General features: G+C 43.5%; 1 protein-coding gene across 1 annotated transcript in view; it reads left to right on the plus strand.

The window, feature by feature from the left end:
• Window positions 1-1,241: 1,241 nt before the first annotated feature.
• Window positions 1,242-21,003, plus strand: part of LOC311017789 (chitinase-3-like protein 1) — a gene marked incomplete at its 3' end in the record, with an annotated part of 64,564 nt that continues 44,802 nt past the window's right edge. The window contains exons 1-4 of the mRNA XM_084016368.1: window positions 1,242-1,419; window positions 1,555-1,611; window positions 2,561-2,726; window positions 2,848-2,972. Of these exons, the coding sequence (XP_083872494.1) occupies window positions 2,571-2,726; window positions 2,848-2,972 (281 nt within the window). The 5' untranslated portion in view covers window positions 1,242-1,419; window positions 1,555-1,611; window positions 2,561-2,570. The remainder of the gene's footprint in view (window positions 1,420-1,554; window positions 1,612-2,560; window positions 2,727-2,847; window positions 2,973-21,003) is intronic.

Consider the following 21,003-nt stretch of genomic DNA (forward strand, 5'->3'; position numbering starts at 1 on the left):
AGAGTGACATGTCCTTTCTACCTTTGACATTTGATAGCTGTATTGTTACATTTGCCTACTTTCTTTTTTTAAATGACATGACTGTATTTACAGTTTTGATAGTGAATAGTTACTTTAACCTGCTTAAATAATCTACGTTCTACATTCTGCACTCATACTGATATTGTTTGCTTTTACCAGTAAATTTAAAAACTGACGTGTGTCCTTGATTTACCATGCATTCATTTAGGCAATTATCTGTAGATACAAGTTATTTTATTAGGAAATGTGACTAATCTAAATCATAGATTAATTCAAGCTTGCTCGGAGACACAATTTGAAATAAAGAATTAAGGATTAGTCTGATATTAATCCAAATACCTTTATCTGACTGCCAGTACATCAGTTTTAATTTTTGGCATAAAATGCTTGAGATCTACATTATACGGAATTGAAGAAAGGACTTGACCATGACAGAATACATCATTTGGTTAGTGAATTATAATTACAGTTTTCTGAGTTGAAATGTATTTTCGTTGCAGTTTAATAACAGTTTAATTACAACAAAAACAGAGTGAGGATTTGTTTGTGTGTTTATTTCCATCCACCTATTGAAAAACGTCTTCTATTTCTGCTTATCCATAGTGACGACATGGGCAAGGTGACTATAATCACAGGTAAGGCACACTTGTCAAGTAAATGTTTCCTTAAAGGGTCAGTTACACTTACACTCACTTACATCCAGTGGTATCTAGCCATGCAGATACTTTTTTGTTATGTACTCATGATTTATCCCTTAGATTACAGTGAAAGTGAATGGAATTAGGTTTGTGGTGCTTGCCAAGGAAAAATTGCATTGAGAATATTCACTGGCACTGCAAAACAAATTTCCATTCACCTCCAACCACCTCCATTAATCTCGTTCACCTGGAAAAAAATAAAACAAAACCTATCTCTACTACTACAGACTATACTATACTATATTTCCTTTTGTAGTATGGGTGGATTGACCTGTTAAGCTTTGTTTTCAACCTAATACTAATCAGTGTGTCACTTTGAAGGTCTATGTTTGATCATCGCCAGCTTGGGTAAGTTTATAAAATGCATTAATCATAATCAAAAATCTTAGTAGCAGATAAATACGTTTCTTAACTCAACAATTGTTGGTATATAATCTTAATACAATGCCTCTTCAAAAACTCATTAAACCATAATTATTTTCTTCCAAGTCTCAGCCTCTCCCTCAAGGCTGGTGTGTTACTATAACAGCGAAGCCGAAAATAGACCGGATGAAGGGAAGTTCACGGTTTCAGATATCGATCCAACACAGTGTACCCACCTGATCTATGCTTTTTCTGACATCAACCACCAACACAAGCTGGTCCCCAACTGTGCAACTGATATACAACGCTATCAGTCCTTTAATGGACTCAAAACCAGGTCAGTACTTAAATCTACACCTACAAATTTGAAATAAGTGAAGGGGTCTGAATACTTTCTGAATGCCCTCCATGAATGATTGTGTGGGTTGAATTTTGTGTTTTGTAAAAAATCTTAACTTTTATGCTCCCACAGAAATGCACAGCTCAAAACCCTGTTGGCGGTTGGTGGCTTGAACTTTAACGCAAAAAAGTAAGTTACTTACAAAAAATTTAGTGTGATCTCAAATTTCTTTGCAACATGTAACATAAATCAATAGGCCGGTATATGCCTGGTATCTTTATTATATGGATTCGTGTTCGCATTAAAACATTTACTGAAAATTCCTTCTAGTGAGGAATCTGTTTATAGTGATCAAGATTACAGTGATCAACCACTTACTGTATATGGATCAAACATCTTTGGACAGAATAATTTGTATACAAATGCTGTTTCAATAATTCACTTAGTCCGCTTACAGTGTTGATTTTGGCTCTCTCCTTATATGCAAATATATGGGAAAACAATCGCAACTATGGAAGCCTAAAATTCATTCAGTGTAGGTTTTTTTTTTTTTTTTTACTTTACTCACTTTGCCTTGAGGCTGGTAGCCTACTAGGTGCACATTGAAATTAGCAAGAGAAAGCACCCATGGTTAAAGCTGCCCTAATCAACTGGATTGATAATGCCTCTTAAGGTGATGTCCCCAAAGTGAAACTCTGCTAATCCTCAACCAAAAATGGCAAAGCCTCACACCAAGCAAGCCCTTGGTGTACATAGCAAAGCTGTCTGTTGATTACTTTGTATTCATTTAATAAATAAACTCAAGTCAATCAATAATCAGTAAGCTACAGTTATAAAGTTATAAAGAAAATTACAAAAAGATGTGGTTATGATATTCATCTACTAATAATTATCAATTTGACCTGAAATGACATGATCACTATAAGCAGTTTCCACTGTTTTTTAATTTGTTTGTATTAAAAATATTTATGTTGCAAACTATCAAGTGTTTGCTTTAAATCCAATGTAAACTTGTTGCAACCAAATTAATAAATCACTCAAGGCCCATAGAACCAGAATTTAACATGCATGCTGATAAGATAAATGCAGTACTTTGAGTGTCTTCATTAGAGAACTGCTTTGTTCAAATATTTACCAGATTCAGTAAAATGGTGTCAACACAACGAAGAAGAGCAAACTTCATCGCGTCTGCTATCAGACTACTGAGAGTAAATGGGTTTGATGGACTAAACATTGACTGGAGGTACCCTGGAGGAGCTGGATGCCAACCACATGATAAGCAGAGATTTACACTCCTGTGCAAGGTCAGAAACTGAATGCATCTTCTGGGACAGACTGTCAGAAATATGCCGTACTATGTACCATATATGAAAATATAAGACTTTATACTTAATGGAAATTGAACTATGTCTTTATGTTGTGTAGGAGCTCAAAGAGGCCTTTGTGGCTGAGGGAACAACAACTAACCGTGACATATTAACCCTCACTGCCAGTGTCTCTGCTGAGAAAGCGACCATTGATGCCTGTTATGAAGTCCCACAGATTTCCATGTAAAACTAATTTAATGTAATTCTTAATGTAATACCCATTACTATAATATTAGCCATTGTCATGTTCTGATGATTATGATCTCTACATTTGATCAGGTACCTGGATTTCATTAATGTGTTGACATTTGACTTCAACCAACCCTGGGGTAGTGTCACAAGTCATCACAGTCCCTTATACAGTGGATCCAGAGACATTGGAGACCAAATCTACTTTAACACTGTAAGCACAGTGACTCATATTTTGACTGCTTGAACTCCATTATATTTAGAGAGCTCTTCACATGCTAATTTTTTTTTTCTGACCATATTTTAGGACTATGCCATGCGATACTGGCAATACAATGGAGCACCTACACAAAAGCTACTCTTGGGGTTTGCAGCATTCGGGCGTGCTTTTAACCTCTCTTCTGAATCCAGTGAAGTTGGAGCACCAGCAAGTGGTCCTGGTGAAGAACGACGCTTCACTGGTGAAGAAGGATTCTGGGCATATTATGAGGTAAAACTATAAACTGTTAATTTATATAAATGGCCTTGTTATTCACTTACCACTTTTACTGAAATTGGCATAACAAATTCCTGTTTATGATAACACATTAACATCTAATTGTGAAATTGATCCTTTTTTCAGACTTGCCTTTATCTTGAAGGAGTCACAATCCATCTGATGACTGATCAGAAAGTTCCTTATGCCACCACACAAAATCAGTGGATTGGATTTGACAACAGATACAGCCTTGATATGAAGGTAGTCATCCGTTTAATTTTAACAAGTGTTCAGTAAATGATTGAGTGTTCAGCAAATGATTGAGTGTTCAGAAAATGATTGATTTCTGGTTAATTGGGTATGTTGTCAACTTAAATTCAGATGTTTAATTGTTTGTTCCTCATCCTCTCAGGTCAATTACCTAAAAGCAAACCACTTTGGAGGAGCATTTGTCTGGTCATTGGACCTGGATGACTTTCGTGGACAATTCTGTAAAAAAGGAAATTACCCCTTCATCAACCACCTGCATAATCTCCTGCTTCCAGGTAACCAAATACTATTTTGTTATGGGGTATTTAGTTGAATGCTATTATCCAAATATGATAAGATTGAATTTGCTTATTTACTTAAAAGACAATATCTGACTTTTATTCGTTTAGATGTTCCTTGCATTGCTACAACAACTCCAACTCTATCAACAACAACAAGTCAAACAACATGGACACATACTAAAAAACCCACCACAACAACACCAGCCACTCCCACAACTTCTCCAACTACAGCCACTTATCCACAAACCACAACTGGAACTCCCACAACCACTCTGACACAGTCTGGAAACCCCTGTGATGGAAAGGATGATGGCCTTTACCCTCACCCTACTGATTCCCGTTCTTTCTACAACTGTGCTGGTGGAATAGCCCACCTCCAACGCTGTCAAGATAATTTGGTCTTCAATCAATATTGTAAATGCTGCAGCTATTCTACAACGTCTGCCAGTACCACCACAACAACATCAGCCACTCCCACAGCTACAACTTATCCGACTACAGCCACAAATCCCCAAACCACAACTGGAACTCCTGGAACCACTCTGACACAGCCTGGAAACCACTGTGATGGAAAGGAGGATGGCCTCTACCCTCACCCTACTGATTCCAATTCTTACTACAACTGTGGTGGTGGAATAGCCCACCTCCAACGCTGCCAAGATCATCTGGTCTTCAATCAATATTGTAAATGCTGCAGCTATTCCACAACGTCTCCCAGTACCACCACAACAACATCAGCCACTCCCACAGCTACAACTTCTCCGTCTACAGCCACTTATCCACAAACCACAACTGGAACTCCCACAACCACTCTGACACAGTCTGGAAACCCCTGTGATGGAAAGGATGATGGCCTTTACCCTCACCCTACTGATTCCCGTTCTTTCTACAACTGTGCTGGTGGAATAGCCCACCTCCAACGCTGTCAAATACATCTGGTCTTCAATCAATATTGCAAATGCTGCAGCTATTCTACAACGTCTCCCAGTACCACCACAACAACATCAGGCACTCCCACAGCTACAACTTCTCCGACTACAGCCACAAATCCCCAAACCACAACTGGAACTCCTGGAACCACTCTGACACAGCCTGGAAACCACTGTGATGGAAAGGAGGATGGACTTTACCCTCACCCTACTGATTCCCATTCTTACTACAACTGTGGTGGTGGAATAGCCCACCTCCAACGCTGCCAAGATCATCTGGTCTTCAATCAATATTGTAAATGCTGCAGCTATTCCACAACATCTCCCAGTACCACCACAACAACATCAGCCACTTCCACAGCTACAACTTCTCCGTCTACAGCCACTTATCCACAAACCACAACTGGAACTCCTGGAACCACTCTTACACAGCCTGGAAACCACTGTGATGGAAAGGAGGATGGCCTTTACCCTCACCCTACTGATTCCCATTCTTACTACAACTGTGGTGGTGGAATAGCCCACCTCCAACGCTGCCAAGATCATTTGGTCTTCAATCAATATTGTAAATGCTGCAGCTATTCTACAACGTCTCCCAGTACCACCACAACAACATCAGCCACTCCCACAGCTACAACTTATCCGACTACAGCCACAAATCCCCAAACCACAACTGGAACTCCTGGAACCACTCTGACACAGCCTGGAAACCACTGTGATGGAAAGGAGGATGGCCTTTACCCTCACCCTACTGATTCCCATTCTTACTACAACTGTGGTGGTGGAATAGCCCACCTCCAACACTGCCAAGATCATCTGGTCTTCAATCAATATTGTAAATGCTGCAGCTATTCCACAACGTCTCCCAGTACCACCACAACAACAGCAGCCACTCCCACAGCTACAACTTATCCGACTACAGCCACAAATCCCCAAACCACAACTGGAACTCCTGGAACCACTCTGACACAGCCTGGAAACCACTGTGATGGAAAGGAGGATGGCCTCTACCCTCACCCTACTGATTCCCGTTCTTTCTACAACTGTGCTGGTGGAATAGCCCACCTCCAACGCTGTCAAATACATCTGGTCTTCAATCAATATTGCAAATGCTGCAGCTATTCTACAACGTCTCCCAGTACCACCACAACAACATCAGCCACTCCCACAGCTACAACTTCTCCGACGACAGCCACAAATCCCCAAACCACAACTGGAACTCCTGGAACCACTCTGACACAGCCTGGAAACCACTGTGATGGAAAGGAGGATGGCCTTTACCCTCACCCTACTGATTCCCATTCTTACTACAACTGTGGTGGTGGAATAGCCCACCTCCAACGCTGCCAAGATCATCTGGTCTTCAATCAATATTGTAAATGCTGCAGCTATTCCACAACGTCTCCCAGTACCACCACAACAACATCAGCCACTTCCACAGCTAAAACTTCTCCGTCTACAGCCACTTATCCACAAACCACAACTGGAACTCCTGGAACCACTCTTACACAGCCTGGAAACCACTGTGATGGAAAGGAGGATGGCCTTTACCCTCACCCTACTGATTCCCATTCTTACTACAACTGTGGTGGTGGAATAGCCCACCTCCAACGCTGCCAAGATCATCTGGTCTTCAATCAATATTGTAAATGCTGCAGCTATTCCACAACGTCTCCCAGTACCACCACAACAACATCAGCCACTCCCACAGCTACAACTTCTCCGACTACAGCCACAAATCCCCAAACCACAACTGGAACTCCTGGAACCACTCTGACACAGCCTGGAAACCACTGTGATGGAAAGGAGGATGGCCTTTACCCTCACCCTACTGATTCCCATTATTACTACAACTGTGGTGGTGGAATAGCCCACCTCCAACGCTGCCAAGATCATCTGGTCTTCAATCAATATTGTAAATGCTGCAGCTATTCCACAACGTCTCCCAGTACCACCACAACAACATCAGCCACTTCCACAGCTACAACTTCTCCGTCTACAGCCACTTATCCACAAACCACAACTGGAACTCCTGGAACCACTCTTACACAGCCTGGAAACCACTGTGATGGAAAGGAGGATGGCCTTTACCCTCACCCTACTGATTCCCATTCTTACTACAACTGTGGTGGTGGAATAGCCCACCTCCAACGCTGCCAAGATCATCTGGTCTTCAATCAATATTGTAAATGCTGCAGCTATTCCACAACGTCTCCCAGTACCACCACAACAACATCAGCCACTCCCACAGCTACAACTTATCCGACTACAGCCACAAATCCCCAAACCACAACTGGAACTCCTGGAACCACTCTGACACAGCCTGGAAACCACTGTGATGGAAAGGAGGATGGCCTTTACCCTCACCCTACTGATTCCCATTATTACTTCAACTGTGGTGGTGGAATAGCCCACCTCCAACGCTGCCAAGATCATTTGGTCTTCAATCAATATTGTAAATGCTGCAGCTATTCTACAACGTCTCCCAGTACCACCACAACAACATCAGCCACTCCCACAGCTACAACTTCTCCGACTACAGCCACAAATCCCCAAACCACAACTGGAACTCCTGGAACCACTCTGACACAGCCTGGAAACCACTGTGATGGAAAGGAGGATGGCCTTTACCCTCACCCTACTGATTCCCATTATTACTTCAACTGTGGAGGTGGAATAGCCCACCTCCAACGCTGCCAAGATCATTTGGTCTTCAATCAATATTGTAAATGCTGCAGCTATTCTACAACGTCTCCCAGTACCACCACAACAACATCAGCCACTTCCACAGCTACAACTTCTCCGTCTACAGCCACAAATCCCCAAACCACAACTGGAACTCCTGGAACCACTCTGACACAGCCTGGAAACCACTGTGATGGAAAGGAGGATGGCCTTTACCCTCACCCTACTGATTCCCATTCTTACTACAACTGTGGTGGTGGAATAGCCCACCTCCAACGCTGCCAAGATCATCTGGTCTTCAATCAATATTGTAAATGCTGCAGCTATTCCACAACGTCTCCCAGTACCACCACAACAACATCAGCCACTCCCACAGCAACAACTTCTCCGTCTACATCCACTTATCCCCAAACCACAACTGGAACTCCTGGAACCACTCTTACACAGCCAGGAAACCACTGTGATGGAAAGGAGGATGGCCTTTACCCTCACCCTACTGATTCCCATTCTTACTACAACTGTGGTGGTGGAATAGCCCACCTCCAACGCTGCCAAGATCATCTGGTCTTCAATCAATATTGTAAATGCTGCAGCTATTCCACAACGTCTCCCAGTACCACCACAACAACATCAGCCACTCCCACAGCTTCAACTTCTCCGTCTACATCCACTTATCCCCAAACCACAACTGGAACTCCTGGAACCACTCGTACACAGCCTGGAAACCACTGTGATGGAAAGGAGGATGGCCTTTACCCTCACCCTACTGATTCCCATTCTTACTACAACTGTGGTGGTGGAATAGCCCACCTCCAACGCTGCCAAGATCATCTGGTCTTCAATCAATATTGTAAATGCTGCAGCTATTCCACAACGTCTCCCAGTACCACCACAACAACATCAGCCACTCCCACAGCAATAACTTCTCCGTCTACATCCACTTATCCCCAAACCACAACTGGAACTCCTGGAACCACTCTTACACAGCCTGGAAACCACTGTGATGGAAAGGAGGATGGCCTTTACCCTCACCCTACTGATTCCCGTTTTTACTACAGCTGTGCTGGTGGAATATCCCACCTCCAACGCTGCCAAGATCATCTGGTCTTCAATCAATATTGTAAATGCTGCAGCTATTCCACAACGTCTCCCAGTACCACCACAACAACATCAGCCACTTCCACAGCTACAACTTCTCCGTCTACAGCCACAAATCCCCAAACCACAACTGGAACTCCTGGAACCACTCTGACACAGCCTGGAAACCACTGTGATGGAAAGGAGGATGGCCTTTACCCTCACCCTACTGATTCCCATTCTTACTACAACTGTGGTGGTGGAATAGCCCACCTCCAACGCTGCCAAGATCATCTGGTCTTCAATCAATATTGTAAATGCTGCAGCTATTCCACAACGTCTCCCAGTACCACCACAATAACATCAGCCACTCCCACAGCAACAACTTCTCCGTCTACATCCACTTATCCCCAAACCACAACTGGAACTCCTGGAACCACTCTTACACAGCCAGGAAACCACTGTGATGGAAAGGAGGATGGCCTTTACCCTCACCCTACTGATTCCCGTTTTTACTACAGCTGTGCTGGTGGAATATCCCACCTCCAACGCTGCCAAGATCATCTGGTCTTCAATCAATATTGTAAATGCTGCAGCTATTCCACAACGTCTCCCAGTACCACCACAACAACATCAGCCACTCCCACAGCTACAACTTATCCGACTACAGCCACAAATCCCCAAACCACAACTGGAACTCCTGGAACCACTCTGACACAGCCTGGAAACCACTGTGATGGAAAGGAGGATGGCCTTTACCCTCACCCTACTGATTCCCATTCTTACTACAACTGTGCTGGTGGAATATCCCACCTCCAACGCTGCCAAGATCATCTGGTCTTCAATCAATATTGTAAATGCTGCAGCTATTCCACAACGTCTCCCAGTACCACCACAACAACATCAGCCACTCCCACAGCTACAACTTATCCGACTACAGCCACAAATCCCCAAACCACAACTGGAACTCCTGGAACCACTCTGACACAGCCTGGAAACCACTGTGATGGAAAGGAGGATGGCCTTTACCCTCACCCTACTGATTCCCATTCTTACTACAACTGTGGTGGTGGAATAGCCCACCTCCAACGCTGCCAAGATCATCTGGTCTTCAATCAATATTGTAAATGCTGCAGCTATTCCACAACGTCTCCCAGTACCACCACAACAACATCAGCCACTCCCACAGCAACAACTTCTCCGTCTACATCCACTTATCCCCAAACCACAACTGGAACTCCTGGAACCACTCTTACACAGCCAGGAAACCACTGTGATGGAAAGGAGGATGGCCTTTACCCTCACCCTACTGATTCCCGTTTTTACTACAGCTGTGCTGGTGGAATATCCCACCTCCAACGCTGCCAAGATCATCTGGTCTTCAATCAATATTGTAAATGCTGCAGCTATTCCACAACGTCTCCCAGTACCACCACAACAACATCAGCCACTCCCACAGCTACAACTTATCCGACTACAGCCACAAATCCCCAAACCACAACTGGAACTCCTGGAACCACTCTGACACAGCCTGGAAACCACTGTGATGGAAAGGAGGATGGCCTTTACCCTCACCCTACTGATTCCCATTCTTACTACAACTGTGGTGGTGGAATAGCCCACCTCCAACGCTGCCAAGATCATCTGGTCTTCAATCAATATTGTAAATGCTGCAGCTATTCCACAACGTCTCCCAGTACCACCACAACAACATCAGCCACTCCCACAGCTACAACTTCTCCGTCTACATCCACTTATCCCCAAACCACAACTGGAACTCCTGGAACCACTCTTACACAGCCTGGAAACCACTGTGATGGAAAGGAGGATGGCCTTTACCCTCACCCTACTGATTCCCGTTTTTACTACAGCTGTGCTGGTGGAATATCCCACCTCCAACGCTGCCAAGATCATCTGGTCTTCAATCAATATTGTAAATGTTGCAGCTATTCCACAACGTCTCCCAGTACCACCACAACAACATCAGCCACTTCCACAGCTACAACTTCTCCGTCTACAGCCACAAATCCCCAAACCACAACTGGAACTCCTGGAACCACTCTGACACAGCCTGGAAACCACTGTGATGGAAAGGAGGATGGCCTTTACCCTCACCCTACTGATTCCCATTCTTACTACAACTGTGGTGGTGGAATAGCCCACCTCCAACGCTGCCAAGATCATCTGGTCTTCAATCAATATTGTAAATGCTGCAGCTATTCCACAACGTCTCCCAGTACCACCACAACAACATCAGCCAATCCCACAGCAACAACTTCTCCGTCTACATCCACTTATCCCCAAACCACAACTGGAACTCCTGGAACCACTCTTACACAGCCTGGAAACCACTGTGATGGAAAGGAGGATGGCCTTTACCCTCACCCTAGTGATTCCCGTTTTTACTACAGCTGTGCTGGTGGAATATCCCACCTCCAACGCTGCCAAGATCATCTGGTCTTCAATCAATATTGTAAATGCTGCAGCTATTCCACAACGTCTCCCAGTACCACCACAACAACATCAGCCACTCCCACAGCTACAACTTATCCCACTACAGCCACAAATCCCCAAACCACAACTGGAACTCCTGGAACCACTCTGACACAGCCTGGAAACCACTGTGATGGAAAGGAGGATGGCCTTTACCCTCACCCTACTGATTCCCATTCTTACTACAACTGTGGTGGTGGAATAGCCCACCTCCAACGCTGCCAAGATCATCTGGTCTTCAATCAATATTGTAAATGCTGCAGCTATTCCACAACGTCTCCCAGTACCACCACAACAACATCAGCCACTCCCACAGCTACAACTTCTCCGTCTACATCCACTTATCCCCAAACCACAACTGGAACTCCTGGAACCACTCTTACACAGCCTGGAAACCACTGTGATGGAAAGGAGGATGGCCTTTACCCTCACCCTACTGATTCCCGTTTTTACTACAGCTGTGCTGGTGGAATATCCCACCTCCAACGCTGCCAAGATCATCTGGTCTTCAATCAATATTGTAAATGCTGCAGCTATTCCACAACGTCTCCCAGTACCACCACAACAACATCAGCCACTCCCACAGCTACAACTTCTCCGACTACAGCCACAAATCCCCAAACCACAACTGGAACTCCTGGAACCACTCTGACACAGCCTGGAAACCACTGCGATGGAAAGGAGGATGGCCTTTACCCTCACCCTACTGATTCCCGTTTTTACTACAGCTGTGCTGGTGGAATATCCCACCTCCAACGCTGCCAAGATCATCTGGTCTTCAATCAATATTGTAAATGCTGCAGCTATTCCACAACGTCTCCCAGTACCACCACAACAACATCAGCCACTTCCACAGCTACAACTTCTCCGTCTACAGCCACAAATCCCCAAACCACAACTGGAACTCCTGGAACCACTCTGACACAGCCTGGAAACCACTGTGATGGAAAGGAGGATGGCCTTTACCCTCACCCTACTGATTCCCATTCTTACTACAACTGTGGTGGTGGAATAGCCCACCTCCAACGCTGCCAAGATCATCTGGTCTTCAATCAATATTGTAAATGCTGCAGCTATTCCACAACGTCTCCCAGTACCACCACAATAACATCAGCCACTCCCACAGCAACAACTTCTCCGTCTACATCCACTTATCCCCAAACCACAACTGGAACTCCTGGAACCACTCTTACACAGCCAGGAAACCACTGTGATGGAAAGGAGGATGGCCTTTACCCTCACCCTACTGATTCCCGTTTTTACTACAGCTGTGCTGGTGGAATATCCCACCTCCAACGCTGCCAAGATCATCTGGTCTTCAATCAATATTGTAAATGCTGCAGCTATTCCACAACGTCTCCCAGTACCACCACAACAACATCAGCCACTCCCACAGCTACAACTTATCCGACTACAGCCACAAATCCCCAAACCACAACTGGAACTCCTGGAACCACTCTGACACAGCCTGGAAACCACTGTGATGGAAAGGAGGATGGCCTTTACCCTCACCCTACTGATTCCCATTCTTACTACAACTGTGCTGGTGGAATATCCCACCTCCAACGCTGCCAAGATCATCTGGTCTTCAATCAATATTGTAAATGCTGCAGCTATTCCACAACGTCTCCCAGTACCACCACAACAACATCAGCCACTCCCACAGCTACAACTTATCCGACTACAGCCACAAATCCCCAAACCACAACTGGAACTCCTGGAACCACTCTGACACAGCCTGGAAACCACTGTGATGGAAAGGAGGATGGCCTTTACCCTCACCCTACTGATTCCCATTCTTACTACAACTGTGGTGGTGGAATAGCCCACCTCCAACGCTGCCAAGATCATCTGGTCTTCAATCAATATTGTAAATGCTGCAGCTATTCCACAACGTCTCCCAGTACCACCACAACAACATCAGCCACTCCCACAGCAACAACTTCTCCGTCTACATCCACTTATCCCCAAACCACAACTGGAACTCCTGGAACCACTCTTACACAGCCAGGAAACCACTGTGATGGAAAGGAGGATGGCCTTTACCCTCACCCTACTGATTCCCGTTTTTACTACAGCTGTGCTGGTGGAATATCCCACCTCCAACGCTGCCAAGATCATCTGGTCTTCAATCAATATTGTAAATGCTGCAGCTATTCCACAACGTCTCCCAGTACCACCACAACAACATCAGCCACTCCCACAGCTACAACTTATCCGACTACAGCCACAAATCCCCAAACCACAACTGGAACTCCTGGAACCACTCTGACACAGCCTGGAAACCACTGTGATGGAAAGGAGGATGGCCTTTACCCTCACCCTACTGATTCCCATTCTTACTACAACTGTGGTGGTGGAATAGCCCACCTCCAACGCTGCCAAGATCATCTGGTCTTCAATCAATATTGTAAATGCTGCAGCTATTCCACAACGTCTCCCAGTACCACCACAACAACATCAGCCACTCCCACAGCTACAACTTCTCCGTCTACATCCACTTATCCCCAAACCACAACTGGAACTCCTGGAACCACTCTTACACAGCCTGGAAACCACTGTGATGGAAAGGAGGATGGCCTTTACCCTCACCCTACTGATTCCCGTTTTTACTACAGCTGTGCTGGTGGAATATCCCACCTCCAACGCTGCCAAGATCATCTGGTCTTCAATCAATATTGTAAATGTTGCAGCTATTCCACAACGTCTCCCAGTACCACCACAACAACATCAGCCACTTCCACAGCTACAACTTCTCCGTCTACAGCCACAAATCCCCAAACCACAACTGGAACTCCTGGAACCACTCTGACACAGCCTGGAAACCACTGTGATGGAAAGGAGGATGGCCTTTACCCTCACCCTACTGATTCCCATTCTTACTACAACTGTGGTGGTGGAATAGCCCACCTCCAACGCTGCCAAGATCATCTGGTCTTCAATCAATATTGTAAATGCTGCAGCTATTCCACAACGTCTCCCAGTACCACCACAACAACATCAGCCAATCCCACAGCAACAACTTCTCCGTCTACATCCACTTATCCCCAAACCACAACTGGAACTCCTGGAACCACTCTTACACAGCCTGGAAACCACTGTGATGGAAAGGAGGATGGCCTTTACCCTCACCCTAGTGATTCCCGTTTTTACTACAGCTGTGCTGGTGGAATATCCCACCTCCAACGCTGCCAAGATCATCTGGTCTTCAATCAATATTGTAAATGCTGCAGCTATTCCACAACGTCTCCCAGTACCACCACAACAACATCAGCCACTCCCACAGCTACAACTTATCCCACTACAGCCACAAATCCCCAAACCACAACTGGAACTCCTGGAACCACTCTGACACAGCCTGGAAACCACTGTGATGGAAAGGAGGATGGCCTTTACCCTCACCCTACTGATTCCCATTCTTACTACAACTGTGGTGGTGGAATAGCCCACCTCCAACGCTGCCAAGATCATCTGGTCTTCAATCAATATTGTAAATGCTGCAGCTATTCCACAACGTCTCCCAGTACCACCACAACAACATCAGCCACTCCCACAGCTACAACTTCTCCGTCTACATCCACTTATCCCCAAACCACAACTGGAACTCCTGGAACCACTCTTACACAGCCTGGAAACCACTGTGATGGAAAGGAGGATGGCCTTTACCCTCACCCTACTGATTCCCGTTTTTACTACAGCTGTGCTGGTGGAATATCCCACCTCCAACGCTGCCAAGATCATCTGGTCTTCAATCAATATTGTAAATGCTGCAGCTATTCCACAACGTCTCCCAGTACCACCACAACAACATCAGCCACTCCCACAGCTACAACTTCTCCGACTACAGCCACAAATCCCCAAACCACAACTGGAACTCCTGGAACCACTCTGACACAGCCTGGAAACCACTGCGATGGAAAGGAGGATGGCCTTTACCCTCACCCTACTGATTCCCATTCTTACTACAACTGTGCTGGTGGAATAGCCCACCTCCAACGCTGCCAAGATCATCTGGTCTTCAATCATTATTGTAAATGCTGCAGCTATTCTACAACGTCTCCCAGTACCACCACAACAACATCAGCCACTCCTACAGCTACAACTTATCCGACTACAGCCACAAATCCCCAAACCACAACTGGAACTCCTGGAACCACTCTGACACAGCCTGGAAACCACTGTGATGGAAAGGAGGATGGCCTTTACCCTCACCCTACTGATTCCCATTCTTACTACAACTGTGCTGGTGGAATAGCCCACCTCCAACGCTGCCAAGATCATCTGGTCTTCAATCAATATTGTAAATGCTGCAGCTATTCTACAACGTCTCCCAGTACCACCACAACAACATCAGCCACTCCCACAGCTACAACTTATCCGACTACAGCCACAAATCCCCAAACCACAACTGGAACTCCTGGAACCACTCTGACACAGCCTGGAAACCACTGTGATGGAAAGGAGGATGGCCTTTACCCTCACCCTACTGATTCCCATTCTTACTACAACTGTGCTGGTGGAATAGCCCACCTCCAACGCTGCCAAGATCATCTGGTCTTCAATCAATATTGTAAATGCTGCAGCTATTCTACAACGTCTCCCAGTACCACCACAACAACATCAGCCACTCCCACAGCTACAACTTATCCGACTACAGCCACAAATCCCCAAACCACAACTGGAACTCCTGGAACCACTCTGACACAGCCTGGAAACCACTGTGATGGAAAGGAGGATGGCCTTTACCCTCACCCTACTGATTCCCGTTCTTTCTACAGCTGTGCTGGTGGAATAGCCCACCTCCAACGCTGCCAAATTCATCTATTTTTCAATCAATATTGCAAATGCTGTACCTATTCAACAACGTCTCCCAGTACCACAACAACATCAGCCACTCCCACAGCCACAACATCTCCAACTTCAACCACTTTCACAAATCCTGGTAATCCCTGTCACGGAAAGAATGATGGGCTATACTTCAACCCTCATAACCAACATTCTTACTATAGCTGTGTTGGTGGAGTAGCCTATATCCATTACTGCCAAAACAATATGGTCTTCAATCAATTTAGAAAATGCTGTATCTATACCACAACGTCTCCCATTCCGACATCCACTTCAGAAATCCCTACCACTTCTGAAATACATCGTGGAAACTTCTGCAATGGAAAGAGCCATGGGCTATTTGTCAACCCCGGTAATCGAAATACTTATTATAACTGCACAGGTCCAATAGGCACCATAGAAAGGTGCCCACTAAATTTTGTCTTCAAAAAGAGTTGTAATTGTTGTGAACAGTTTGGCAAAGGCGGGATGACCACCAAGTTCGTTTCACAGAGTACAACAGAAATTAATTAAGATGCTGAGAGAGAGAGAGAGAGAGAGAGAGAGAGAGAGAGAGAGAGCACCTGCCCCTGGGTCAGAGCAGCAGTTGATTGAAGCAAAGACAAATAGAAAACATGACTAAATTTCACTTGATTATAACTCGATAAAATACCTATTAGTTAGCCTACATTTGGATTTAAAGGGATGTGGAAAATGAGATATCATTTGATGAGCACTAATAGAAAATAGATTTATTGAATTTGGACATGAATCATTTAACTCTCCAAAGGATACTTCTTTTTTCTTCATTTTTATCAACATCTGGTTTGAATTGTCAAAAGTTGTTGTAAATCCTTTTTTGGCTTGACTATACTATGCTTAGATGAATACATTAACATTTCTTTTTACAAATGGTTAAATCTCTTTTACTTCCTCCAATTTTCAGTTAGCAAATAACAAACTTATACATAAATATGATTACACCAATGCTTTATGCATTTAGGTACATATACGCACATCAATAATAGAATATTTTCATGTGATTATACAATTTTTTTTCATCAGTACACAAAACAAAGTTTTACTGTGTAATTATAATTGTTTTCCAGTTGCTGTTCATTTTAATTGCATCTAAATAAGGTGGTCAATTTTATTTATATAATCCAATTTCAAAAAAGTATCATAGGAGCTATTGCAATCTGCACAGCACCTCCATCCTTTTCATTCACTGGCATCAATTAGCCTATTGTGACATGCTTTACCTAATTATATGTAATCATTGGTGTTTCTAACTCTATAATATGGATATGTCCTTGTGTATTTACCTTTAGCCATTGCATTATTACATTACATTGTGTCACAGATGTTGCATATTCCATGTATATTTATATACTGTGTCTACATGTAAATACCTATTATGAAATTAAGAACTTGAGAATAATGAAACATCAAATCAATAAAATACTGCAAGAGAAATTTTGCCACATTTTGTTTTGTTTTATTTCATGTTGGGGTGTTTTATGTTAGTTGTTCTTTGTCTATCATTTGTTTGTTAGCTAAAAGACACCATACAGTGGTGAAACAAGCTGACATAAAAAGGAATTCTAATGAAAGTCTGAATTCAAAGACAGTGGGAAAACATTTCTTGACATCAGAGCCCTCTACTGCATTATAAGACGTACTCTGTAATGTAAAGCTGTTCTTGCAGCTTCTCTGATGATTAATCAAGCAGAGAACTCACATACTTCTTCAATCATAATAACCCTTTTATCAAGGTAATGTTATAAAATAAATAAGTCAAATGAATACATGTCATTACATTTCAAATACTATTCTTTTTTTAGATATTAAGTAATTGATGGCAGATCATTTTCTACAGTTTAACCAGGCCAAAACTGAGGACCATGGTTACTGATGCTCAGAGAGAAAAAGTTGATGCGAAACTGGAAGCACTGACATTAAACCTCTATCAATGGATATAAATAAAAAACAGGAGTTACCCTTGATTGAGATCTCATTTTTAAAACTTAATGTAAAAAAATGGACTGACTGACTGACTATCCTAGATAAACTGTTGCCGAAGAGGGGAAACTGGCCCACATTATCTGTCAGAATCAAAAGTCCAGGGTTTCAGGTTACATTTATTTTATTCATTCTTGAACATGATTGACAAGTTGTCACTTTAGGTCTTTAGTCTATAGGTGTGGTTTCCAGAGGTGACAAGTAACGAAGTACAAATACTGCGTTACTGTACTTAAGTAGATTTTTCAGGTATCTGTACTTTACTTGAGTATTTATTTTTTCTGATGACTTTTTACTTTTACTCCCTACATTTATTCACAAAAATATGTACTTTCTACTCCTTAAATCGTAAAAACAGTCTCGTAACTTTAAAAAAAAAAAAACCTACACAGATGACGACAATACGTAAAAGCATACGTAAAAGACGTGAAAAACTCAAGAGGGAAAGAGGGAGAAGAAGAGGGGGGGAACAGGTTACCCCGGGAAGAAGTCGAATGAGTGAGGGGACGGTAGAGACGGTAGAGAACTTGCACTGTAGCAGCGACATGGAGGAAGGAAGTGAAGCGGGGTCCGGGATTATTGCCGACGGCATAGCTTCAGAAGATTCAGAGAATCTCATGGCATATGCGCTGTGTCCTGTGTCAACCGAAAAACAGCGAGGTGCTGGCGTGATTATTCTTGATTATTCTGTCTGAACTTTTTTTGTTTAACAAAATTATCAAAACATTTATTTTGTTTCATTAACGGCACAAATTATTTTTTTACTTTTTACTTTTACTTTGAAATTACATTTCAGAGCCTGTACTTTCTTACTTTTACTTGAGTAAAGGAGTTGAATCAGTACTTCTACTTTTACCAGAGTATTTTTTTACACATGTATCTGTACTTCTACTTAAGTACAGAATATGAGTACTTTTGCCACCTCTGGTGGTTTCTTAAAAAGGAGATGAACAAAACCAACATTTTAGCAACATGTTTGTTTTTAACCCATTAGTCTCTTTTAATTGAGCATTATTTAGAAACCACATCTACAACAAAAATGATGAGGTCGCTGTCAGAAAATAAAAGTGCCCAAAAGTATAGGATTTTATCTAATTTTTATATTTGTAATTAATGAATTGGTGTGAGGGACATTTGATTAATGGGAAAATGTTGATTTAATCACAAATATACAAAATCACATGCAGACAGTGTGGCCATAACAACGTTTAAGACTTATAGTGCCAATATCATAAAAAAGAATGATCATGCACAATAGCGATTTGATGCCTGAGATGGGAGGATATTTTTTCTGAAAGTTTAATATGTCCCTAATGTTGTGAGATGTACATTTTTGGTTTTAAAATAATCTAAAAGTTGTATTTTAATGTCTCAGGAATGAGTCAGCAGTCTCTGATGGTATAAAACAGTCCATAAACTTTTCAAAAAGTGTGACACTCTGCAACCACCAGAGGTCCTTGGTGTACAGTCATAAATGAGCACAGTGGACATGGATTAGTCATGGACAGAGGTGGGAAGTTACAAAGTACAAATACCTAATTACTGTACTTAAGTATAATTATCAGGCATCTGTACTTTACTTGAATATTTATTTACTTTTTACTTTTACTCCACTACATAAAAAATAAATAAATCTGAACTTTCTACTCCTGAGGCCTGTCAAAATTAAAGCATTAACGCATGATGATTCATTTTTGAGGTTAATGCATTCATTTTTTAACACATTAACGCTGACGGAGATGGTGAGTATGAAGTCAGCAGCTCCTGCGTACTTAAAGTAATACTTCACCCATTTGCATTAAGCTTTGTACCGTAAGAAACCCAGTAGTATTTTTGAATGTTAGTGCATCATTTCCTCATTTTCCCCAGCGACGGGAGATCTCCGTATTTTTGTTCTGAAAAAGAGCCTCCGATGCAAATATCATTTCGCATCATTGGAGGCTGCTTTGGTTAGAGGGGGTGAGACTACAACACTAGTTCCTCATGTTTTCAACCCACTTATAGGGGCGGAACCAACTGAGGCTACAGACGTATTACAGATCAGTGGTGGGACCTCACTTCAGACTCGGGGTGTGAGTGGAGCTCCTTTTATAAAAGACATAAAAATATGTCCAAAATCCACTCGCCACCAGACCCCTGGCCCGGTAAGCTCGCCGCTGGACCGCCGGTAAGGCCGGACCTCTCACATACATCGATCCAGAGGCCGAGTGTTTGCTAGAAATATGTCCAGATGCGACTTATCAGTAAAGTTTCAGTTATATTCTCTGCTTTGTTCTGTCGTGTTGATGATTTTGAGACAGCGATGTGTGAGTGCAAACTGGCAGGGGACTGGCGAGGGGGAACAGAACAGTAGGAATGGCCTGCGGAGCAGTGCATTGTGGGAGTTGTTGTCTTCCATCCACATGCACCAAAAAATCACTCTCTGCCTTTTCTCAGTCAAGAATGCACCAAATTGTTTTACATTTCGACTACATACACTATATTGCCAAAAGTATGTGCTCACCTGCATCACTCGCATATGAACTTAAGTGACATCCCATTCTTAATCCATAGGGTTTAATATGATGTCGGTCCACCCTTTGCAGCTATAACAGCTTCAACTCTTCTGGGAAGGTTAAGGAGTGTGCTTATGGGAATCTTCCAGAAGTGTATTTGTGAGGTCATGCACTGATGTTGGACGGGGAGGCCTGGCTCTCAGTCTCAACTCCAATTCATCCCAAAGGTGTTCTATCGGGTTGAGGTCAGGACTCTGTGCCGACCAGTCAAGTTCATCCTCACCAAACTCTCTCATCCATGTCTTTATGGACCTTGCTTTGTGCACTGGTGCACAGTCAAGTTGGAACAGGAAGGGGCCATCCCCAAACTGTTCCACAAAGTTGGGAGCATGGAATTGGTCAACATCTCTTGGTATGCTGAAGCATTCAGAGTTCCTTTCACTGGACCCAAGGGGCCAAGCCCAGCTCCTG

This window comes from Eutrigla gurnardus (genome assembly GCF_963514095.1).
Source record: "Eutrigla gurnardus genome assembly, chromosome: 8".
Classification (NCBI taxonomy): Eukaryota; Metazoa; Chordata; class Actinopteri; order Perciformes; family Triglidae; genus Eutrigla; species Eutrigla gurnardus.